At 38.4% G+C, this 26,994-nt stretch overlaps 1 protein-coding gene across 1 annotated transcript in view; it reads right to left on the reverse strand.

Moving 5' to 3' along the window:
- Positions 1-344: 344 nt before the first annotated feature.
- ATF7IP2 (activating transcription factor 7 interacting protein 2) overlaps positions 345-26,994 on the reverse strand; it is a 72,044-nt gene continuing 45,394 nt past the window's right edge. Inside the window, exons 6-10 of the mRNA XM_006895235.1 lie at positions 19,641-19,711; positions 17,341-17,402; positions 11,588-11,648; positions 4,431-4,516; positions 345-758 (exon numbers count right to left, since the gene is read on the reverse strand). Coding sequence (XP_006895297.1) covers positions 345-758; positions 4,431-4,516; positions 11,588-11,648; positions 17,341-17,402; positions 19,641-19,711 — 694 coding nt within the window. The remainder of the gene's footprint in view (positions 759-4,430; positions 4,517-11,587; positions 11,649-17,340; positions 17,403-19,640; positions 19,712-26,994) is intronic.

Consider the following 26,994-nt stretch of genomic DNA (forward strand, 5'->3'; position numbering starts at 1 on the left):
CAAAAGCTGATTATTTAAGATGAAATGGTAGTTGCCTACAGCCCAGGGTTTCTGGTACAAGGGGCCATTCCAGTCATCAAAGCTGTTGTTCTGAACACAGCTTAGAGACATGGGCCCATGACAAGTACATGCTTCAAAAATAACCATCTGAAATTCTTAATGACTTTAAATCAGAAATTCAGGAACTGATAGTCCATGGAGGCAGCAGGTTCCTATACAGAGTTCATAGTTGCTCACACTTTAAAACCATAAATGTTGGAGTAACATTATAAGCAAACAAACTCGAATATACAAATAAACAATTCAAGATCTATTACAATGTAGAGCTACTGACCCCTTTTCTTTTAGGTAAGGTTTTCAGAAAACCCTGGGATAGATTTTATATCACAAAATGGTCCATAACGCCCAAAAATGTCTTTTGATTGGACTGTAAAATAGTACTTGTTTGAGGCTAAAAACTGAGATAAAGTACAAGCCATAGGGAGTGGTAAGGCTTTAACTTCTCCAATTTTCTTCCAAATCAGCTTATTATTCGGGGTCTCGTGGCAGAGGAAGAGGTGGTAGCTTTCCACAGGAGCGCACTTGGGGTTGATTTTGGTGATGTTCCAAGTCAGGGCAATGCCCCTGGGCTTCAGCACTCGTTTCACTTTGAGCTCAGGCTTCTGGGGAGGAAGCGTGTCTCGAATTTTATCCACCAGCTCGGGGAAGGGTGGTGGTGGTTGTGGGAGAGGTGGAAGGTGCTCAAAGGACTCAGGAACCTAAAAAACACAGTGAAAAAGTCCAGTGATCTGGTTTGATGAGGACTAAGCCATTCCAGGACGTTCCGGGGGAACGTTGTGCTGCTAACCTAAGAGGTTTTGCTTCAGGGGCTGGGAGGACAAGGCAAGTGAATGGATGAAAACCAGTCTTTGTGAACCTTTACTAAAATTAAAAAAACAAAACAAAACAATCAACTTTGAAAAAAGCCATGAGGTCTGGGGGAGAAACCACCAAATCAAGAGCACTAGCTAAAAGAAAAATACAAATGGAAGTGTTAGACTATTACAAATTCATGTTCGCCAAAGTGATCTTTTCTTTTTTTAGCTAGTCTTTTGCAATTTTACTGAGTGTGGCTATAGAAAAGCATCATGGGGCTTGTGTCTCATACTCCCTGCTTCTCTTTGCCTTGATCTCGTCCAGTCACTCGTCAAGATAGACTGTGTGCACAGTGGGCAACCAAGTGGGCTCCACAGTCAGACAGACTTGTTTCAAAGCCTGACCTCTGGCACCTACTGTCTGCATAGGATTCCACCTCCCTTCTTTTCTTATCTGTGAAAATGGAGTAACAATAACAACTCCAGTGTGAGAACTAGGGGGATAAAAAGAGGTCTTGCTTCTTTGACAGTTTGAGTCCACCAGCAGCTCTGCAGGACAAAGACGGACAATCTACCCCATGTGACTTGTAGGTCAGCCTTGGAAACCCACGGAAAGTCAGCTATGAGTTGGTTCTGACTTAATAGCAATGAGTTTGAGGTTGGGTTTGTGGGGTTTTTGTTTTTTTTTTTTAAATAGTTTATGTAATTTAATGTGGCCAACTGCAGCCATTCTGCAACTTAATCATCAAGTTGTCCCTTCCTCAATCTAATTACCAAGTAGTAAGGGTTCAGGATGCTTCTTCAATATGTGAGACTGCCAGAGAGAAATAAATGACCAATACACTCATGTCATTAGTGGCTTTGCTGCCATGTGCTGTGAAGCTAGACAGGGTGAATTGCACATTAAGGTTTCCAAAGAGCTATCCTCTTTACAGAAGCAGATTACTATATTGTTCTCCCTCAGAGAGGCTGGTGCTTTTAAACCCACCAACCTTTTGGTTAAGCAGCCAAGTACTAAACAATTTTGCCAACAGGGCTCCATCATAAGTGGTTTACTCACTCAGTCACTCATTGCTGTTGAGTGAGAAAAACTCACAGTGGAACCTCCAGAGGGTTTCTCAGGCTGTAAATTGCACAAGAGAAGAGTGCCCATCTTTCTCCTAAGGATCTGCTGGTGAATTAGAAGTGCCAGAGTGAGTGGCCTTTGGGTGAACAGTGCACCTCCCTATGGACTATGCCAACAGAGATGCTTCACTTGTGGTTGTGGTGGTGTGTGCCATCGAGTGGGAACCAACCCACAGGTGACCCTCTAGTGTGTTTTCAGAGGCAGTAAATCACAAGGGAGAAGACTGCCCATCCTTCTTCCATGGAGCAGCTGGTGGATTCGAACTGCATGCCTATGGAATTGCCATCAAAACTGTAATAAGGCAGCACTTCTCACTCAGAGGCTGACTACAATTAAAAATATGCAAAGTAACTGCTAATGAAGGATGTGGAACTCTCATATGCTTTACTAGTAAGAATGCAAAAATGGTTCCACGGCTGTCTGGAAACCTGTTCCTCAAAAAATTCAACACAGCACTACTACATATGACTCCTTTAATTCCACTCCTAGGTGTATATCTACTTGAAAGAACTGAAAACAGATGCTCAATTAATATACAGGAATGTTTATAACAGCACTGACAAAAGCCAAATGTGGAAACAAAATATCCATCAGTGGGTGAATGGATAAACAATGTGTTTTATGCACACACCAAAATCTGAAAAGGAAGTACTGACACCACCATAGGATAAAACACGAATAAGATTATGCTAAGTGAAAAAAGTTGGGACATTCATATTTTATTATTACAATTTTCCTAAATACATGCACTGGTAGAATCCATACAATGAGAATGTGGAAAGGGCTGAGCCAATAAGGGTGGTAATGAGGGAGATAAACTGATTAATGTGTCTGAGGTACAACTTTAGTGAGATGGGAAAGTTTTAGAACTAGACAGAAGTGGAGGTTGCACAACACTGTGTGTGAACACTAAATGTCAGTTATTTAAATTCACTTTAAAATGGCTACATTTATAAACTTTACACCTCAAAAATTCTTTTCAAAAACTGTATCAGAATTATGAGATTGGATGCAGTTTTCTTAAGCATTAACTTTTTTTGGAGTTAAGGTTTCTATCCTCTAGAATAACATTAAATTAGAACAGGTGAGGTCCCTGACATTCTAGAAAAATATTCCATCTAGTTTTAAATTGCGTTCCCACTCTTTTTTTAAAAACGACATGAAAAATGGCAATGGCTTTATCAAGAATGGTCATTACAATAAAAATATTTTCTAATTTTTCCAACCAACAAATGCTGGTGAGGTTGTGGAGAAACTGGAACCCTTATTCACAGGTGGTAGGAGTGTAAAATGGTACAATCACTATGGAAGGCAGTATGGAGCTTTCTCAAAAAGTTGGAAATAGAAATACTATTTGACCAAGCAATTTCACTACTAGAAATATACTCTAAAGAAACTAGAACTGCCACTGAAGCAGATATATGCACACTTATGTTTATTGCTGTGTTGTTCACAATAGCAAGAGATGGAAACAACTCTAGTGTCCATCAAAAAATAAATGGATAGAAAAGCTGTGATATATTCATACAATGGAATATGAAGCAGCACTAAAAAACAAGGAACACAAAATATTATACAAAATGGGTAACCCTGGAGGATATTACGCAGACTGAAATATCTCAGTCACAAAAGGACAAATACTGCATAACACTACTGTTATAAAATAGGACTGACATGAGAGTAGGGGGAAAACTTAAGAGGAGATAAATAATTAATGTACACTGCATTGAAACAGATAAGAACTGTTTAAAAGAAATATATGATTAGGTATTATTTGCATGACAACAGTCCAGAACAAGAGGTGCATAGCAAAGTGGATGGGTATGGGGTGGGGTGGGGTGGGGAGGAAACTGTGCAACAATGAAAGAATTTTTTTAAAAAGAAAAGCAAACTGGTGGTGGCAGGGAGAAAAACAATTAGCAATGTATGAATGGAAATCCAGGTTCTCGGCAAACTTTCGTTAAAATCTCAATTAAAAAAATTTTTAAAAGTGTGTAAGGGGGAAGGGACTCTTAGTTTAATGAAAATGAAACTACTAAAATGGAAATAGGAGGAGAGTTCATATATTGTGAAGACTGTAACTAATGCAACTCAGCAAACTGTGTAGAAATTGTTGGAACACAAATATAATACGCTATGTAAACCTTCAGTGAAGACAGAATGAAAATGTAAGAATTAAAATGTTTGGAAAACAAGAATGAAAATGTCTAATAAAAATTTTTCTAACTTTTCAGAGTTTACTTTCTCTGGAAGTAGCTTCTGAAAAATTCAACTAGAATTTTTAAATTGAGAATTATTTTAATCGAGTAAATGAGCAGGCTCACAATAGCACATGTTCAAAACATTTTAAAGTACTTACTAAGTTGAAGTGAACTCAAATGTTTCTTAGGGACTAAAGAAAATACTTCTCAATGTGGAAAGAATGTCACTCATATACCTCCGATACATACCCGGACAGGAGCTTGCGCCACTGGAGTTGTCTCTTTTGAATTTAAAGCAGCTTTAGAAGGAGACTTCGGAGGGGAGGCTGGACTTTCTGTGAACACAGTTTTAAAGAGGTAATATTTATCTGTAACAATCCATTTCACAGCTTTTAAGTAAGGAATAGTTTCTGTCTAAGGGATAATGGGAACCGAAATGTGAAGATACCCTTTTGATAAATGTCTAAGATCCAATGGTTCCAAATAGAGAAAATTTTTCTAATTTAATGTGACAAAAACTCCTATCTTAAAAGAAATTCCTCAGTCAGCATGCCATGAAGAACAAAGGATGGAGAATGGATCCATGCTCAGTGGTTTCAAGAATGATTCTGTTCTATCTGTAGACAAAGATGTCCACAAACACCAAGTTGTTCAATTATGTATGAAATATCACACACACACATCTTTGGAGTACAAATTAAGAGTCATGTAAATTGGAGCTATGACAATGACTAAGAATGACAGAAGAAGTAGTGATGTCTTTGAGTTGTGGTGCTGGAGAAGAGTCCTGAACACAGTCTGGACTTCCAAGAAAACAAATAGGTCTGTCTTAGAGAGGGTGAAACCAAGTTTCTTCTTGGAGGCTAGGATTTTGAAGCTCCATCTCACATACTTTGGGCTCATGCCAGGAGGGACCAGTCCTTGGAGAAGGACATCATAATTGTAAGGGTGGAGGGACAGAGCAGGAGAGGAAGACCCTGGATGAGATGGATTGATATAGTAATTAGAGTAATGGGGGCTGGTGCGTCAGAATCAGAGATACTGGCTCAGGACAGGGCAAGCTTCAGAGCTGCTGTATAGCTGCTGTAGGGTCACTATTGGGTTAGAGGTGACTCGACAGTACGTAACAATGAATTGAAGCTAAGGAAACCTCTACCCTTGAAGTTTGTATTGGCCTGGAGGGTACTAGGGATACATTCCTAGGAGAGAAGAGTTTTCTCCAGTGTCAATGTTGTTTGATATTCTCCAGTCTTTCTTTCTGTCTGAAACTGTACAATGGTTACTATGATGCTTTGTGTTCTCAAAACAACAAATCCTTCACGTGTGTATGTGTGAATACATGCAGGCAGGTATCCATCAAGGTACCTATTTCTATTTCATTTTTAAAATGAACTTCGTCAAGATGTAACTTGTTATATATCGTTAAATGAGAAATGATTTATAGATGGTTGTCAGAGGCTGTAAATCGCACAGGGGAAGATGGCTCATCTTTTTCTCCACGGAGCACTGGCAATTTGAAGCAAGTGCCTCTAGATTGGCAGCACAGATATTCTCACTAACTTATATATAGTAAAATGCACCAATTTTATGTGTCCATTATGCTGAGTCAGTGGAAAGAGAAGTGAGAGTGAACAGAAGAAAGGAGACGAGGAGGTCTGAAAAACTTGGGGAGAGGGAGCAAAGCAGGTGAGCACTAACTTAAAAATGTCTTGACAACATCTGGGAAGAGTATATATTAGGGGAAGTTAAAAAAGGGGTCAATGCTACAAAGTAGTTTGAGCTATGCTTGGAAAGTAGAACTCTGAATTTCTCTCATAAGCAGTAAATAGAATTTACTGTGTATCCAGTGTGCTTATTATACTTTAGGATCTCTCCAAATAAAACATTATCTTTTTTTCTTTTGATGGAGAAGGATAACCAAAATTTTGAATTTGTGTGTTTCAATGTTAATCTATGGGTCACTCTGCTAGTAAAATATATTTTTGTTGTTACTAAGCATGTACACAGTAGAATATAAAAACTTGGGGTTTTGTTAAGAAGTAGTGATTTTATGTTTTTAATTTCAAGAGGATCCATAGCCTGGCTGCATTGATCAGAAATAGATCAACACTATCAGCCTGAAAATGAATCATCAGACAAGAGGTAATACTAACAACCTCCTCTAAATTTTCAAGTGAATGGTTTTCTACAAAGCAACACATCCTAACAAATTTCCCATAATTCCTTCTCTCATGGTAATATATCAAGACGGCCTTGATAAATTTAAAATAGTTAAGACAGAAACTCAACTTGATGATGGTAGTAGGAAAACATCCAGACCCTTCATCTCAGCCTGAAGAGCAGCTTTTATCTTTAGTATCATCAACATCTTATAATTATTCCACACTTTGCTTTCCTTATCTATATGGGAACATGTAATGGCTACTTGAGCACTCTGTGTTCTCAAAGCAACTGTTCCCCATTATTTTAGCAATCTTCATTAAACCACTAGGCGAAAACAGTGGCCTCTGGATTTAAATGAAATTTAATCAAGGCTAAATTAAAGAAGTGTAGTTCTTACAATATTAATTTGTACAATGCTAGACCAAATATGCATACTATGGAAATGTTGTGGCAGAAGGAAAGAAGCAGTACTCGTGTAAAGAAAATTCCCACCCTACCAGAGACTACTGCCCTTTGGTGTCTGGCCTTTCAGATCCTTCACTATATTACATAACTGTATGGATACACAAATTGTCCATGACAATATTTCTACTATTAAAAACTATTTTAAAAGCTTCTATAGCTTCCATAAACTTTAGGAGATACAATTTAGCTGCAATAAAATGCACCATTTTTAAGCATACAGTTCATTGTCCTTTCAAAGATGTCCACACTTCTAAAATCACCAACATAAAATATTTCTACTATCCACAAAAATTCTTTAGTATCTTTTTTCAGTTTCACTTCTGGTCCTATAAAACTTGGGCTCTGTTATCACTAACAAACGCCTTTTTCAGCAATCTACATAAATCAAAGCACGATTATTTTGCCCAGAATCTGAGACTCATTCATGTTACTGCACATATCAATATCCATTCATTTTCACTGTGTAGTAGCATTCAGTTATGGGCTATGCCAGATTTTATTACTTAATTCATCTGTTGATACATTTTACTTATTTTAAGAATAAAATTTTTTATTTTGTGATTTTAATGAAAATTTACAGAAAACTTGAATTTTCATTCATTTATTGTTGCATATTTTTACCCTCTCTCTCTCTCTTCTTCCTCTCCAAGTTCACTTTTTTTAAAAAAAAAAAATATTAGTTCATTGTTGCACAATTACCTCCCTCTGCCCCCTAATCCCAAGTCCTCTCTATAATATACCTCTTATTCTGGGATGTTGTCATACATATAATGCCTAATCACATAGTCCTTCTAAACAATTGTTCCTCCTCACTATGGACAATTACAAATGCTGGAAATACTACCAAAGGCAGCCCAAAGGAAAATAAGGGCCGTCTGGGGACCCCAAGACTAGAAGAGCAGTATGGCACTTTATACCCCCAACTCAAAAGAAGGTGATGTGGGCCCAGTTTCCCAGGCCCTAAACTTAGTGCCAAGCACAGGTGGGCAGATTTCTCTCCCAGTTTGAACAGGAGTTTGACTGGCAACACCAGGGTTGAGCAGTAGTGAGAAAAGTCATGTTCTGAAATAAACAGCCAGATTAAGCACTCTCTTTCCTCACCAGGCCTGAGTTTCTCTTCCCCTACAGACAGACACAGGGTAAATGGACAGTGTCAGCAAGGGGATCCCGTTAGAAGTGCCATACTGAGAAGTGCTCTTCTTTCCCACTGGACCCAGGATTCTTCCTGTCTACAGAGACACAGTAACAGGGAGAGAATAAAACTTGGCCAACAGATTCTGCCACAAAATGTACCAGGTCTGGAAAGTGCTCTTTGTCCCCATGGGTTGAAGACTCTAAATGCATGCGAAGGCCTGGTTTTCAGAAGCTCTTTCTGTCTTCTCAGGTAGCACCAACAAGGACTACCAGTGTATCTCCACTCAAACAAAAAGAAAAGTTTTGAATGCTAAATTGTCATTGGTAAAATGGTCCACAAAAGTTACCTATACATGATGACTGCCTGTTGTTGTTGTTGTTGTGATGTGCCATCGAATCGTTATGAGTCACAAGCTTGCAACTCTTAGTGACCCTAAGTACAATAGGCCTGAAACCTGCTCTTATCCTGTGCCAACTTTACTGTCTCTGATGCACCTACCTCCATCACCGTCACTGTATCAATACATCACATTGATGAACTCCCTCTCTTTCTCCATCTCTCCACCTTTCCATGCATTATGTCCCTCTCTAAGTACTGGTCCCTCCTTGCAACATGCCCAAAGTATGTCAGATGAAGCCTCTGAATCCTTGTTTCCAAGGAGCAGCCTGGCTTCACCCTCTCTAGGACAAATCTGTTTGTTCTCCTGTCAGTTTATGGTATATTCAACACTCTTCTCCAGCACCACAGCTCAAAGGCATCAGTTCTCTTTCTATCATCCCTTGTCACTGTTCAGCTCTCTGATGCATAGCAAGCAATTGTGAAGACCATGGCCTGGATCAGGCGCACCATAGTCTCCAGACAAATGTCACTGCTCTTCAGTACGCTGGAGAGGACCCCGACAGCCGAATTTCCCAATGCAACTAGTCTCCTGATTTCCTGGCTGCTGGTACCAAGAATGTTGGTTGTGGAGTCAAGCAAACTAAAGCTGTTAACAATCTCAATCTCTTCACCATTCATCATGATGCTGCCAATCAGCCCAGTGGTGAGAATCTTTATTTTCTTTATGTTGAGCTACAATCCATGTTGAAGGCTGCAGCCCTTGACCCTCTGCAGCAAGCGCTTCAGTTCCTCTTAAGTTTCAGCAAGCAGGGTTGTGTCATCAGCATAACACAGACTGTTGACGAATCTTCCTCCCATCCTGATGCCACAGTCCTCTTCATACAGCTCAGCTTCCCGCATGATCTATTCTGCATATAGATTGAAAAGGTATGGAGACAGAATACATCCCTGGCGTACACCCTTCCTGATTTTGAACCATGCAGTATCTCCTTGCTCTGTTCTAACTGCCTCTTTGTCCAAGTATAGGTTTTGCATAAGCACAATCAAATGTTCTAGATTCCCATTCTTCTCAGAGTCAGCCACAGTTTGTTGTGAGCCACACAATCAAAGGCCTTTGCATAGCCAATGAAACACAGACAGACATTCCTCTGGTACGCTCTGTTTTCAGCCAAGTTCCATCTAACACTAGCTATTATATCCCTAGTACTACCATGGCCTCTTCTACACTCAGCCAGCACATCTGGCAGTTCTCTGTGGATGTACTGCTCCCATCATTTTAGATAATTTTCAGCATAATCTTGCTTGCATGTGATATTAATGATATTGTTCGATAATTTCCACACTCTGTTGGGTCACCTTTCTTTGGAATAGGAACAAATATAGATCTCTTCCAGTCAGTTGGCCGGTGGCTGTCCACCAGATTTCTCGGCACAACTTAGTGAGCACATCCAGGGCAGCATCTGTTTGCTCAAATATGTCAATTGGTATGCATCAATTCCTGTAGCCTTGGGTTTTTTTGCCAAGGAAAATATTTCAATATAACTTACAATTAAAATGTCCGTAAGTTATCTGAAAATCATCTGTCATATCAAGAACCTATAAAGTCATTACTTAAAGAAGAAAAGGCAATAGATAATGACACTGACTTGAGTCAAATGTTTGGAATTATCTGACATAAATTTTCAGACTAAGAAGAAAAGAATCTTTAACAAATATCACAAATTTTCTTGAAACAAAGTTTTTAAAAAATAGAAAATTTCACCAAAGAAACAGAGGAAAATACAAAATACATTTATAAAATACAATAAAAGAAATAGAAAATATTATAATCCTATGTATTGCATAGCAGAATAAAAGACAGAATCAGTGACCTCCAAGGCAGATCAATAAGTTACTCCATCTGAACAACAAAAGAAATTTAAGGAAAACATCAGCTTCCCAGAAATGTGCATCATCATTATCATCATCATAATATTCATATAGTTGGAATCTCAAATGAGAAGAAAGAGAGTAGAGGTCAAATAAGAAGACATAATAGTGGACATTTGGTGATAGACAAGCACATACAGATTTAAGAAGCCAAGAGACCCTCAACTGGATAAGCCCAAGAATTTAAGGCATATATGCCAAAATTAAATGTTTGAAAATGAAAAGAAATTCTGAAAGTCCCCCCGCCCCCATAAGTGTATTGAATTGGCCTAAATGGCACAGAAGGCAATTGCCTCTCTTCTCCAGCAGAGCACCTGGTGGGTTCGAACCATGTGCCTTTAGGATGGCAGCGCAGCTTCTTGCCACTAGGTCACGAAAACTCCCACTGAAAGCTTTTTTTAAAAACAACAACTTTTTTCCCTTAGGATTTCAATTTTTTTTTTAAATTTTTATTATTATTTGTGTGTGTGTGTGTGTGTACCATCAAATCAGATTTGACTGGTACAGGAGGAGACTGTTCCTCCTTCTCCAGCAAAGCATCTGGTGGATTTGAACCATGCACCTCTGGGATTGCAGTGCATCTTCTTGCCACTAGGCTACCAGAGCTTGCCCCGCTGAAAGCTTTTAAGAGTACAAATGACACACTACCTAGAACACTATTTTCAATCACACATTTCTCATATGAAATTAAGGATGCCTTAGTATCTTACCTTCCAGAAGGAAGTGGCACAATATTTTTACATGTGTTGAAGAAAAAAGAAAATGTGATAACCATGAATTTGATATCTAGCAAATAAACTATGATCCAAATTCTTCAAATTTGCATTTCTAACTTTTACCATTGTCTTATTTGTCTAGTGCTGCTAGTAAAGAAATACCACTAGTAGATGGCCTTAACAGAAAGAAGTCTATTTTCTCACATTTCAGGGAGCTAAAGCACCAACACAAGAAGGCTAAATAAGCCATCTATTCCAAGGATTCTCTGGGAACGTCAAAAATAGAAAGCAATGTGAAACAATTACATTTTAGATGACACTGGATAAAGTTATACTGAGTAAAAAATGGCAATCTCAGAAATATACAGGCTGTATGATTCCGTTTATATAAGATTTGCAAAATAGCTGTAATGATGAGGAACAAATTAGCAGTTAGTTGCTAGGAGGGTTAGGAAATAGGGGCAAGAGGTAGATGTGGCAATAAAAAGGTAGGATGAGAAAATTTAAGATGGAACTATTATTCTGTAAACTGATTTGGTGGTAATTACACATATATACATAAGTGATACAATTAAACAACACACACTAACACTTCATAAACTGGTCCAGTAAATCCCCAGTTATCCTTCCCTCTTGCTTAAAAAAAAAGTTATTTTTACCTGTTTCGCATTTGAATGGGCCTTCTTTCGTCAAATCAATCACAGAATCAGGTTTCTTCTTCTCTACAGCCTGAAAAGTTATTGTTAATTAATGAAGTTTTGTTTCAAGAACAGAAAATGTTTTCACAGACAAAACAAAAATTCTGAAATTATTATTTAGAGGCTAGAAATTAAATACTGAATAAATGATAGGTCATCCAGCATGTAAGCCACCACTTGTCTGTCAGTTTGCTATATACTGTGGTGTATTTGTTGCTGTGATGCTGGATGCTATGTCCTTGGTATTTAAAATAGCAGAATGGTGGGCAGGTTTCAGCAGAACTTTTGACTAAGACAGACTAGGACACAGGATTGGCCATCCACTTTTAAAATTACAGATCCTTTTCAAGAATCCTGTGAATAAGAGAGGATCATTGTCTAATGGAGTACTGGATGATGAGTCCCTCAGGATGGAACATATTCAAAATATGACTAGGGAAGGGCTGTCCTCCTTCCCTAAAGTAGATAGCTTTACTGAAGCCCTCACTCAATAAAGGACTTTAATTTCCTGGGATAAAAAGAGTCAAACTGAGGAAAAATAGCAGTCAATAATTACCCACTAATAACTGGAACATGGAATATAAAAAGTATGACTCTAGGAAAATTAAAAATTATCAAAAATGAAATGGAATGCATAAAGACTGATAGTCTAGGTTATTGTTGTTATGTACCATAAAGTTAGAATCGACTCACAGCTGACCCTCCAGCAGTTTTTCAGAATCAGTAAATTGCAAGGGAAGAGACTGCCCATCTTTCTCTTGTGGAGCAGCTGGTGGATTTGAACCTGAGGGTTGGCAGCACAGCTCCTTAGCACAAGGCCACCAGAGCTCCAACACAGGTTATTAGTGAGTTGAGATGGACTGATATTAGCCATTCTGAATCAGACAATCATATTATCAATTGTGCCAAGAATGACAAATTTAAGAGGAATAGTGCAGAATTCATCGTAAAAAAGAATGTTTCAAGACCTATTCTGAAATACAATATTGCTGGTGACTCAAATACACACATTACCTAATAAAGCCAAAGGTGAGGAATAGAGGATGTCTACCAACTTCTATAAGCCAAAACTGATCAAACATGAAATCAAGATGCATTAATGAGTGACTGTTGTTATGTGCCATCGAGTTGCTTGCGGCTCTTAGCTCTAAACCCTGCTCTATCCTGAGCCAACCTTATCGTCTCTGACACACCTACCACCACTTCCCTAGTCACTGAGTCAATCCATCTCTTCAAGGGTCTTCCTCTCTTACACTGTCCCTCCACCCTCCCAAGCATGACGTTCCTCTTCAAGGACTGGTCCCCCTTGCAACATGCCCAAATATATCTGATGAAGCCTCAGAATCCTTGCCTCCAAGGAGCAGCTGGCTTCACCCTCTCTAAGATGAACCTGTTTGTTCTTCTGGCAGTCTATGGTAGATTCAGTCCTTTTCTTCAGCATCACAGCTCAAAGGCATCAACTCTCCTTCTATCATCCCTAGTCATTGTCCAGCTTTCTGATGCATAGCACGTAAGTGCAATGACCATGGCCTGACATCGTCACTCTTCAGTACTTTGGAGAGGTCCCTGATAGCTGACTTTCACAATGCAGCTCGTCTTTTGATTTTATGGCTGCTGGTACCATAGTGTTGATTGTGGAGCCAAGAAAACTGAATCTCAATCTCTTCACCGTCTTTCATGATGCTGCCAATTGGCCCAGTTGTGAGAATCTTTGTTTTTCTTGATGTTGAACTTCATATTTAAGGCTGCAGGCCTTGACCTTCTCCAACAAGCACTTAAGTCCTCCTCAAGCAAGCACTTCAAGTCCTTCTCAGTTTCAGCAAGCAAGACTATCATTTGCACAACATAGGTTCCTGATGAGTCTTCTCCTAATTCTGATGCCACATTGCTTCTCATACTACCCAGCCTCCTGGAAGATCTCTTCAGCATATAGACTAGAACGAGAAATATTGGAAACAAAGAAGGAAAATATGGCCTTGGAGACAGTCTGGAGATCAGAGAAGAGAATTCACAAGTCAATGATTTATTCATTGTAGAGATCATTTTTAAAAAGCATAAGCTGAGACTATACTGATGGGTCTCATCTGACAGAATATACAGTAATCAACTGAATACATTTGTGGAAAGAGATGTTGGAAAAGCTAATTATCAGCAGTCAGAACAAGGCCGACTGTGGAACAAGCAATCGCTCACATTCAAATTCATACTGAAGTGGAAGAAAATGAAAACAAGTTTACAAATACCAAAACAGAACCTTGAATTTACCCCACCTGAATTTAAAAATCATCTCAAGAGTAAATTTGATAAATAGAACACTAATTACTGAAAACTAAATGAGTTGTAGGGTGATTATCATGGATTATTATCCATGAAGAAAACAAAAAGTCATTACAAAGGCAGAAAAGAAAAAAGAAAAGATCAAAATGGATGTCAGAAGAAACTTTGAAACGTGCTCTTCTGCATTGAGAAGTTGAAGAAGTGAAAGAAGAAATGAACTGAATAGAAAACTTCAAATGATAGCTCCAAAAGACAAAGCAATATAACAAAAAGAAAAAGATCTGGGCTTAGAAAAACAAGAGAAGGACAAAGTTCAATTTCTTAGCTCAAAGAACTGAAGAACAAATTCAAGTTTTGGGTTGTAGTACTGAAGGATTCTAAGCACAAAATCCTGAATGTTGCAGGAAGTATCAAAAGAAATTCACAAAAAAGAACTGGTGCAGGTCACCAGACATGATTATGTTATCCTGGTTGTTGCTAACATCCTCCTCTACATTCCAGGAGACAAAAGTCTGTATGAGACTAACCAGCAGAATAAGCATATGCATGTGCTGCTGGCCACTGCCCTCACTACAGACTCTATTCACATCAACAAGAGCATTCCCCTTCCAGGACAAATATGAGGACAAGATGCTGCATATGCAGAAAAATGACCCCCATAGGCCTATGGGTCACAGTTCTATCTGCAGAACTCTTTGGCTACTCCTGCCACAAATTCCTGTGTCACTTGTAGTGCCTAACTCAGAAAACAAGTACCTCCAATGACCAAAAGGAGCCTTTCCTACAGCAGCTAAAGAGGTTTTCTGATGAACTGCAACAATAGGCTCATTTCTCAACCATCTGGAACTCCCTCACACACTACACTTTAATGCCGAGATCCTCACAGAGCAGGAGTTCTGGATTCAGCTTTTGGTTTTCAAGTACAAAATGAAGAACCTAGTATGAATTTCAGGCAGTCCTGAGGTTGACTTCTACATTGGTCTGATGCCAGGAACCACACTATAGACATCTAAGTTGCTAGGAGCTATGCAGATTTTTCATTTATCAAATTCATAAGTTTGAGGAGCTTAACTGAATTAAAAAGAAGATGGGAAATAGACTTTGAGTATATTATTGATTGCATTAATCTTTTTGCCACTCTTGGGTTTTTTTCCCCTCCTTCTCTCCCTTCCTTTTTTTTTCTCCTCAGGGTAAAGCTTGAACGCAGTTCCACTCTGAAGCCTTTACCCAGATCAGCTAGGTGTCAAGCGAATGGACTTTTATTTGAATTAAGGATTGGAATGCTTTAAGTAGGTCTCATAAACGATCTCCTTGAAGGAAATAAAAAAGAATTGGTGGACAATGAACCATTTCAAGAAACAAAATATGATTAAGAACCAATAGTACTGAATGAAGAAGTCCGAGCTGCAATAAAGGTGCTGGCAGAAAATAGGGCTCTAGGAATTTTAACAGTACCAATTGAGATGTGTCAGCAAGCAGATGCAGTATAGGATGTGCTTACATAAAGAAATTTGGAAGACAATTTTCTAGTCAACTGACTGGAAAAGATTTATATTTATGTCCTTCCAAAAAGAAACAACCAACTCACACCAATCCAACAGAATATGAAAATTACCAAATAATAATATTAAATGCAAGTAAATTCTTGTTTAAGGTTTTTTAAAAAAATAGATGGAGAGTGTAATAATGGGAAACTGCTAGAAAGCCTGGATTCAGAAGAGGCTGTGGAACAAGAGATACCACAGCTGATATCAGACAGATCCCGGATAATGCAAAGAATACCAGAAAGAGTTTACTTGTGTTTTACTGAGTATGTGAAAGTATTCAACTGAATGGAGCATAAGAAACTATGCATAATGCTGAGAAGAATCAGAATCCAGAATATGTAAACCATGCTACGGAGTGTTAGAATGTTGGGTGGCATGTTGATTTGCTAAGGGGAGTAAGATGACGTGATTTGGCCTCCTGTTTAAAAACCCTAGTTTAAACTGTTCGTTGTCCAACATTCTTCTAAGTGGTATAGCACTAGTCTGTGCATTGCTGTACAGAGGTAACTCGTGGTTGCTGTGATGCTAAACGCTGTGACACTCATGTGCCAAATGCTATAATGGTTACCCATGGTGGACAGTGTTTGGCAGACCTTCCCAATTAAAACAAGCTTGGAAGCAGAAGTGACATCCACTTCCACAATGGCTTGCCTCCAGAAACTCTATGAACATGGAGAAACAACCGAAGTTATACAAGTGCTCAGGTCTTTTGCTCAGTATGAGTCATCTATGACTCGACAGCACTTAACAACAACATGCAGTACATGTACACAGACCAAGAAATCAGTCACTCAAACAGAACAAGAGCATACTACAATAGCTTAAAATCAAAAAAGGTGTGTGTCAAGGCTGTATCCTTCCACCATACTTAGTTTGTTTGCTGAATAATTGTAGTAGCTGAACTACGTGAAGAATGAGGGATCAGGATTAGAAAAAGACTCATCAACTACCTGTTTTATGCACATGACACAACCTTGCTTGCTGAAAGGGAAGAGGACTTCAAGGAATTATTTTAAACCATCCAAGACTATAGATTTAAGTATGGATTGCATCTCAACATAAAACACAAATTCTCACAACTGGTAACAGACAACATCACGATAAATGGGGAAAAGACTGAAGCTGTCAATCATTTAATTATACTTGGGATCTACATTCAACACCCAAGGAAGTGATAGTCAAGGAATTAAAAGATGTATTGCTTTGGGCAGATCTGCTGTCAAACATATCTTTAAAGTACTAAAAAAACCAAGAACTTCTTAAAGACTATAACACACAGCAACTACAACAAGGTGCACTTAAGCCATGGTGTTTTCAACTGCTTCATATGCATATGAAAGCTGTACAGTGAATAAGGAAGACTGAATATGAATACCTTTGAATTGTGGTGCTGAAGAAGAGTACTGAACACAACATGAACTGCCAACAGGCAAACACAGATAAGTGAAAGTAGAGCATACAAGGTGTTCCTTAGAAGCAATGATGACAAAATTTTATTTCACATACTTTGAATATGTCAAACAGAGGAAATAATCCTTGGAGAGTGGTATCATGCAAAGAGAAGTAAAGGGTCAGTGAAAGAGAGAATGGGCCTTAATGAGTTGGACTGACACAGTGACTGCAATAGTGAGCTTAAAACATGTCAAGGTGGCGCAGGATCAAGCAAGGTTTTGATATGTAGTACATGGGGTCACTATGAGCGGCAGTCAATCTGATACCACATAACAACAACAAAATACAAAAAAACTACAATGGGCTCAAGTAAATCAGCGATGATGAGGATGGCACAGAATAGGGCAGGGTTCAGATCTGTAACTCACAGTCACCTCAACAGCACAACAATAACAACAACAATATATTAGAACAATATTCAGAGATAATGTTACTCACCATAGTGTCCTTTTCTCTATCAGGCTCCTCTTTGGAATTTCTTGACATAATTTTTCTAGTATCTGGAAAAACAAAAAGGTCAAAATACAAACACATTTAACATGTTCGTGAAATTATTAAATATTTATGGACAATGTTACATATGAAAGCTGAAACAAACACAGTAAGAGTGAAAATAATTAACTGATAATTAGCTGGCAATCATTAAAACAACTCACTTAACTTACTCTAATTTTAATTTAACAGTTTTCAAAAGTACTTTTTGTAACCTTACAATTATATGACTCTTTAAAAAATATCTGGAACCAGAGCGCTCTGGTGGCCTAGTGGCAAAAAGCTGCACTGCAATCACAGAAGTGCACAGTTCGAATCCACTAGATGCTCTGCTGGACAGATCCAATTTGACAGTACACACAAAAAAATAATAAAATAAAAATGTCTGGAACCAGTAGGAAACCTGAGATAAATGTTTACTGTGCTCTGTAACACTCTGACACACAATCTTACATGTACACCTTCAAGGAAAAGAAATAGCTATGTAAGTAGAAGAAAGACTTTCTGAAATGAAGATGAGAATACCAACATGCTGAAAAATGAAATGAAAACAGACACTGAGAAATTACAAGCCACCAATATTATGGCTTATATTTACAAAATTATGGCTGAAAAATTGTGAGCCAACAAGATGGCTATCCTAAGAGAAAAGATAAGCATTATGGGAACACCAAGATGAATGTATTTAAGGCCTAACAAGACAGAAATTTTTTAATCTGTGTTTCATTGATTATGCAAAGGCGTTTGACTGCGTGGATCATAACAAACTATGACTGACTCTGAGAAGAATGGGAATCCCAGAACATTTGACTGTTCTAATGTGAAACCTATACTTGGACTAAGAGGCAGTCGTCAGAACAGAGCAAGGAAACAATGCATGGTTCAAAATCGGGAAAGGCATAAGCCAGGGATGTGTCCTATCTCCATACCTTTTCAACCTGTATGCAGAACAGATTATCTGAGAGGCTGGGCTCTATGAGGAGAAGTGTGGCGTCAGGATTCGTGGAAGATCCATCAACAATCTGCGTTATACAGATGACACACCCTGCTTGCCGAAACTGAGGAAGACCTGAAATGCTTGCTGCAGACGGTCAAGGACTGCAGCCTTCAGAATGGATTGAGGCTCAATGTCAAGAAGACAAAGATTTTCACCACTGGATCAATTGACAGCATCAGGATGGATGGTGAAAAGATTGAGATTGTTAACAACTTTAGTCAGCTTGGCTCCATGGTCAACACTCTTGGCACCAGTAGCCAGGAAATAAAAAAACGTATTGCGATGTTAGGGACCTCTCTAGGGTACTGAAGAGCAATGATGTCACTCTGGAGACTAAGGTGTGTCTGATACAGGCTATGGTCTTTGCAATCACTTGTTATGCATCAGAGAGCTGGACAATGACTAAGGAGGATAGAAGGAGAATTGATGCCTTTGAGCTGTGGTGCTGGAGAAGAGTATTGAGAGTACCATGGACTGCTAGGAAAACAAACAGATTCATCCTGGAGAGGGTTAAACCAGGCTGCTCCTTGGAGGCAAGGATTCTGAGGCTTCATCTGACATACTTTGGACATGTTGTAAGGAGGGAGAGGTCCTTAGAGAGGGACATCATGCTTGGGAGGGCAGAGGGACAGCGCAGAAGGGGAAGACCCTCTATGAGATGGATTGATTCAGTGACTGGGGTAATAGGTATGAGTGTGTCAGAGGCAGTGAGACTGGCACAGGATAGAGCAGGGTTTAGGGCTGTTGTACATAGGGTCGCTATGAGTCGCAAGCGACTCGACAGCACATAACAACAACAAACATATTATGAAACAGAAGGAAAACGTTATCAAATATTCAAAAGAACAGTTTCAATCTTAAGACCTTAAGTAGACTATAAGACAACTTAGTAGGTAAATAATAAAGACAAACTAAAGCATGAAGCACCACTTCACCTTAGACAAGAGGTCTAGACAAATTATGAAAAATAAGATACATGAAACATCAATAAGTTCCATAACATGCATAATCATTAAACAGAGAAAACAAACAAGAGGGCATAAGCTGATAGAAAAACAATCATAAAAAAAATATTCAATTATATTCAAGAATTGTTTATTTATGCAATATTAATGACAGATATAAATTAGAACAGTTTAAAAAGGAGAATTAACATTTTACTTTAGTAAAAGATATTATCCAATGATATATTTTAAATACTGATTTGAGATTTCTAATTTGATATCATATTATAATCAATTTAAGATACCTGTTTTATTTGATGTAACTGAAGTTGTCAAATTAGGTCTTTCCATAGACATGAACATAACATCATCGTTACTAAAATGATAAAAAAAAAATTAAAAATAAATGAAAACATGCAGTAGTTGGCTTCAACATGCAATCGATGGTTAGAATTCTTTGAACTATAATCTGATGTATTTGAACAGAATAGAGGCAGAGAACGGAAATAATAAAACCAAAGACTAATGTCTTACTAATTCACACCTGCTTGTTACTTTCTTTCTCCTTAACTGGCTCATTAATTTCACAGATCCAACTACAGTGTGGGGGTAGGAGAGGAGCACTCCTTAAAACCAGTTAGGATCTAAGTGAGAGTGGTCCAAGTCCTTTACTCTTTCCATGTCACCCTTCTTGCTGGCAGTGTTTGCAAATAAAAAGGGGGGCGGGGAGAAAGGTGGGACTAGGGGCCTTGCCATTTAACCTGGCTTTACTGAATCCCAAATCAGCCCCAAAAAGAAAAGATATGTATCTTGTTTGCTGTTCCCTGTCCACACAGAACTGAGGCTTCAGGCCTTGATCTGCAAGATGGTAGGGGAGCAGTGCAGACACAATATGTGACTATTACTTGACCACAATCCTCCAAGATCTGCCATTTAAACTACTGAGAGTGCAGGGGTTTGTGAGCATTAGTCCAAGGTGAGGGGTTATTTACCTAGAAGTCAGGATAGGGCAGGTTCTCTGATATGCCTGATTTACTCTGTCTGATTTGCACAAGCTAAGGGACCTGCCCAAAGTAAAGTCATGGTGGGGAGACAAAAGTGTTTCACACCATGGCTATAGGATAGGGAAGAGCTGGCCAGGACCACTTCTGAAATGCCTCCTGGGCCTGGAGGAGCATATGGTCACCGAACTTTTGCATAATGATGATTTTCACAAAATGACCAAGTCTTGGAACTTAATCATGTTGATAAGTGAGATAAGGGTGCAATTATATAACAAAAGTTCTAGGGAATCCAGTAAAAAGAGACTGAAAAGTTGGTAGGGAGTCATTCAAATAAACCAAAACATATAATAATATCAAATATACTTTCACTCCTAAAAAATGAAGGAACAAATAACAACAAAATCCCACTGAGACAATTGAAAAGAACCTTGCTGGTGAAGTGGCTAAGCACGTGGCTGCTAATGAGAAGGTTGGTGATTTGAACTCATCAGCCCCTCTGCAGTGGAAATATGGGAAAGTCTGTTTTGATGAAGATTACAGCCTTAGCCACCCACTGGGACGGTTCCACTCTGTCCTATAGGCTCCCTATGAGTCAAAATCTACTTGATGCCAGTGGTATTTTTTCCTCTTGTTTGGTCCTGTTTTCAAGACATTTTGATCCTTTTGGGTTTATATTATTATATTTATATTATACTATTCTACATTCTATTACTATGATAACAATCTCCCTTTCTCTCAATGCTAAGTTGGAATCGACTCATAACTGACCTTTCATTGGTTTTCAAAGGCTATAAACTGCATGGTAGAAAAGTGCCCATCTTTCTCTCATGGAGCCACTGGTAGATTGGAACCATCAGAGAGGTGGTTGAGAGGTGGTTACTCTGGCTTAGTACAACTCCCTACAACATTGTTGTTGTTGTGTGTCACGGAGTCAGAACTGACTCTTAACTGACTCTTCAGCAGGTTTTCAGAGGCAGTTAATTACATGGGAAGATAGTGCTCATCTTTCTCTCACAGGGAAGCTGGTGGATTCAAACCACATATCCCGGGTACTGCAGCGCAGCTTTGTACCACTAGGCCACCAGAGCTACGAACAATGTTAATTATGTGCCATCAAGTCAGCAAAAATCTCCTAAAGTCAGGCAATGATGATGATAAAGCATCCTGATTACATTTAGGGAATAACTTGATCTTTTGCTGCCACTTTGACCATCAATGCACTTAAATGAGTTTGACAAACATTTTAATCAGAATGTTAATAATAAAGATAAACTGCATTAAGTCCATTAGAGTTATCAGGTGAATTTTTTACACCATTTATGACAAGATTTCCTCATAAATAGTTTTCTTGTGCAGTTAGGTATACGGTCCATTTTTAGTTCATGTAATTTGTATAGGTACTGTGCTATAAAAGTTCTGGTTTACCTTTTCTCTTTGGGTATTTCAGAGTCATCAGTTGAAAAACTGTCTTTTCCCAATAAATTACCTTGGCACCTCGTTTGAAAAACAACTGAGTACAAATGGATTTTCTAGACCCTCTCTTGATCTGCATATCCATTTTTTCCACTAACATACTATTGTCTTGATTATATTCAAAGAGTTGGACTAGGAGAATAAAAAGGGAGGGACTCAGCATTCATCAAGAGCTGAAAAATTTAAGCCCTGAGTTGCAATACTTAGAGATAGTATGGGCAAAATGTTGAATGAGCCAGGAAGCATCCAAGAAAGACAGAAGGAGTTCACAGATTGATTATACTAAAAAGAGATGGTTAACATTGAAATAGTTCAGGAAGTACTATATGATCAAGAGCCAATGGAAATAAAGGAATAAATTCAAGCTACACTGAAAGCATTGACAAAAATAAGGCCCCAGGAATCTATGTCATACCAATATTAGTTGACATGTTTCAACTAATAGATGCAGCCCTGAATGTGCTCACCAGTCTATGCCAGGATATATGGATGACAGCTTTCTGGCTGGCTGACTGGAAGAGATCCCTATTTGTTCCCATTCCCAAAAAAGGTGATCCAACAGATGTGGAAATTATCAAATAATATAATTAACACCACATGCAAACAAAATACTGCTGAAGATCATTCAAAACCAGAATAGTACATAGACTGAGAACTGCCAGAAATTCAAGCTGGATTTAGAAGAGGCCATGGTACCAGAGATATGTCAAAAGAACCCTGGCTGAGAGCAAATACCACAAGAAGGTTTATTTGTGCTTCACTCACTGTGCAAAGACTGTGTAGATGACTATGACTTATGACTGTGTGGAACATAATAAATTACGGGTAACACTGAGAAGAATGGGAATCCCAGAACACTCAATTGTGTTCATGCACAAGCCTATATTAGACCAAGAGGCTACTGTGCAAACAGAGCAAGGAGACATGAAATGGTTTAAAATTAAGAAAATTGTGTGTCAGTGTTGTATCCTTTCTCTATACCTATTCAATCTGTATGGTGAACACATTATTTGAGATATTGGGATCTATGAGGAAGAATGTGGCATCAAGATAGGAGGAAAACTAATCAATAACCTTTGTTATGCAGATGACACAATTTTGCATGCTGAAAGTGAGGACTTGAAGCACCACTGATCAAAGAATAACACCTTCAATATGGATTTCATCTCAATGTCAAGAAACAAAAAGTTCAACACTGGACTAATAGGCAACATCATGATAGATGGAGAAAAGATTGAAACATTCAACAACTTTATCTTACTTGGATACACAATCAAGAGATAAGGAGATGTACTACACTAGGAAAATCTACAGTCAAGGATCTCTCCAAATTATTAAGGAGCAATAATGTGAATAAGGTGTGCCTGATCCAGGCTATGGTCTTTTCAATCATTTGTTGTGCACTGCAAAGCTGGTTAATGAATAAGGATGACAAAAGACTTGATGCTTTTGAGCTGTGGTAATAGAACAAACAGGTATGTCTTAGAGAAGGTGCAGTCAGAGTGCCCCTTGGAGGCAAAAATGAAAACGCTTCATTTCATATACTTTGAGCATGTTGCTAACTGACACAGTAACTGAAGCAATGGGCTCAAGTGTGTCAGAGATAATGAAGGTGGTGCTGGATAGAAAAGGGTTCAGGTCTGTTGTTCACAGTGTCTCTATGAGTAATACTTGACTCAACAGCACCTAACGACAACTATAGCTTCTATTATTCTATAGAGGCAAGGAGTGTACATCTCCTGATCTCCTTTTATAAACTATTCTTTAATTTTTCAGGTTTTTGCATTTTTACTGAAGTTTTAAACCAGATTGCTTTCTACAAAATGGGATGACTGGAATTTTGACTGAGATTACATTAAATATAGGAAACTTTTTAAGTTAAATAATGGTTAAAACCATTTAACCATCTAATGTGAAGTCTTAGCAATATTTAAATTTCTGTACTGTGAGCAAGTCATAGTCTTACGTTTTCTTCAATTTTTCTCAACAGCATTTCCTACTTTTAAATTAACTCTTATACATATTTTAGCAAGTTTATCCCTAAATTGATCATTTCTTTCACGGTATTGCAAATGGTAGCCAGCTTCAAGTTTAAAATTCCAATTACTTGGCCTGTACATAAATAACACATTTTTAAATAGTGAAACTTATTTAGAAATCAAGTTGCCCCACTCTGTAAATAACCAGAACTCTATCTTTGTGTAATTTCTTCTTTTCACTGTTCTGTCTCACAAAGTCAAGCTATTTCAGACTCCTTGATCTCAACTCTGTTCTGCAACCTGGACAATAATCGCAGTTAGTATCCATGGATAATTTTCAGGTTGTGCCCTCCTCCAGGGAGTAAGTGCCTGAGCTGCCTATTGATATGTTTGACACAATTCCTTCTCTATTGTAGTCCAGTTTTCTAGCTATTCACAGCAGAGGAACAAGTTCTAAAATAGTTTGTGTTTCATTAGCAGAAGCAAAGATGGCCCATTTTTTTCGAAATAAATTTTTTTCTTGTATATTTTAACAGAATTAAGTCAGTATTTTTCCTATATCAAATTAATGACAAGTACTAATATTATTACTTTTAAACTCAATTCATTGCCCTCAAGCTGTTTTTGACTCACAGTGAGCATCCATCTCAAGCTTCCAAAGTAAATCACAATGGGGGGAGACTGCCCTCTTTCTCCATCGGAGCTGAACCACCAGTGAAGAGTGGCCTTTGGTTTAGCAGTGTCTCCATCACAGCTCCCCTATTTCCTTATGGTTAATCAGAAACAAATGTTCAGATCTAAATGTTAATCAAGAACATTTATTCTTCCATACATTTTTAACACCTACTAGAATTTGTCTTCAAAGAAAGCCACATTACTACTTAAAAGATAGTGAGTTTGTCTCATGTTGTTTTTGATTGCCTTTGAATCGAGTATGACTTATAGCGACCCTATGAATAAAAGGCCTGAAGCACCTCTACACCTATCGACATTTACCAAAGTTCACAGTATCTGGAGGCATGCTTAGAAGTGGTTGTGACTCCTGCTTCCAAACCTGTCATAGAATGTTATTGGTTGAGTTGCCTGTGATGCACAGCGACCCTATGTACAGCAGCTCTGAACCCTTCCCTGTCCTGATCCAGTCTCACTAATTCTGACACACCAACCCCCATCACTCCAGATACTCTATCAAGCCATCTCATCCAGGGTCTCCCTCTCCTGCGCTGTCCCATCCACCCTTTCAAGCATGATGTCCTTCTCCAAAGACCATGCACTTTAGACGTATCAGGAGAGACTAGATCTTAGCACTATTGTTGTTAGGTACCTTTACGGCAAGCATGACTCATAGCAATCCTATGAACAACCAATCTGAATACTGTCCTATCCCATGCCATTCTCACAATCTCTGACACTCTCAAGCCCACTGCTGCAGTCACTGTGTCAATAAATCTGTTTGATGGTCTCTCTTTCACTGTCCCTCTACCTTCCCAAGTATGATGTCCCTCTCCAAGGAATAATCTCTCGTAGTAACATGCCCAAGGTATGTGAGACAAAGCTTCATCATATCTGCCTCCAAGGAGCACTCTGGTTGCACCTTTTCCAAGATATATTTGTTTGTTCTTTTGGCAGCCCATGAGATCATCAGTACTTTTCTCCACACCACACATAGTTCAAAGGCATCAATTCTTTTCTGTCATTCTTAGTCACTGCTTAGCTCTTAGATGGACAGCAAGGGACTGAAAGGGTACATCTTAGTCCTCAAACTGAAAGCATTCCTCAACAATGAATGGTCCCTGACTACAGACTTACTCAGTCTAATACGACTCCTGATCTCCTCACAGCTGGTACCAAATGTATTAATTGTGGATCAAAGTGAGATGAAGCAGTTGACAGTCTAAATCCTTTCTATACCAATCATGATGTTGCCTAATGGTCCAGTGGCGAAGATTTTTGTTTTCTTGATGTTGAGATGCAATCCATATCGAAGGGTGCAATGTTTAACCTTCTGCAGCAAGTACTTCAAGTCCTCCTCACTTTCAGCAAGCAAGTTGTCATTTGCATAATGAAGGTTACCGATGAGTCTTCCTTCAATCCTGATGCCACGGTTTTCTTCACAGAGTCCAGATTTTCAAATAATTTGCTCAACATAAAGATTAAATAGCTATGGAGAAAGAGCCAGCCCTGATGTATACCTTTCTTACTACTAAGCCATACAGTGTTACCTTGCTCTATTTGCACAAAAGCCTCTTGTTCTAGGTACAGTCTTCACATGAGCACAATTAAGTGTTGTATAATTTCCATTCTTCTCAATGTTTGCCATTATTTGTTATGATCCACACAGTCAAATGCTTTTGCATACTAAATAAAGCTCAAATAGACATTCTTCTGATATTCATTGCTTTCAGCTGGAATCCATCTGACAGCAGCAATGATAGTCCTAGTGCCACAGCCTCTTCTAAATCCAGCTTGAACAAATGGCAGTTCTCTATGTACTATTTTAGCCATTTTTAAATGATCCTCAGTAGCATTTTGCTTGCACGTGATATTAATGATACTGTTTGATAATTTCCACATTCTTCTGGATCACCTTTCTTGAAAACAGGAAAAAATATTACTTTCTTTTAGTCAATCAGCCAGGTAGCTGTCCTCCAAATATCCTGGCAAAGACTGGTCCTGGGCTGCACGTGCCTTTTGAAACATCTTAAATAGTATCAAATTAAACCCTGGGGCTTTATTTTTTGTCAATACCTTCAGTGCAGCTTGAGTATCTTCCTTTATTATTACTGGCTCCTGATCATATGGTACTTCCAGAAATATTTTGGTGTCAGTCAATTCTTTTTGGTAGTTTCTCTGTGCATCTACTTCCTAAACAACTTGCCTCTGGAAATTCTATGAACTTTGATAAATGACAATAGTTATAGAAAGACTTCAGGCTTTTTGTTTATAGGGTTGCTGTGCTGAGTTGTGCTTGCCTTGATGGCAATCAACTACAACAACAATTCTTTTTGGAACAGTGACTCTGCATATTCCCTCCATTTTCTTTTGATGTTTCAGGATCATTCAAGATTTTTTCCATAGCATCCCTAAGTACCTATTTGCCTGTGTCTTACTTACTCTACAAAGTGATTCAATTGTGTGGGTAATAAATTATACATAGTATACATTTGATATATACTTACATATTTATAACAAATTATATGTAA

The sequence above is a fragment of the Elephantulus edwardii genome, unplaced genomic scaffold (genome assembly GCF_000299155.1).
Source record: "Elephantulus edwardii isolate Elephantulus edwardi_28Jun2011 unplaced genomic scaffold, EleEdw1.0 scaffold00162, whole genome shotgun sequence".
NCBI lineage: Eukaryota > Metazoa > Chordata > Mammalia > Macroscelidea > Macroscelididae > Elephantulus > Elephantulus edwardii.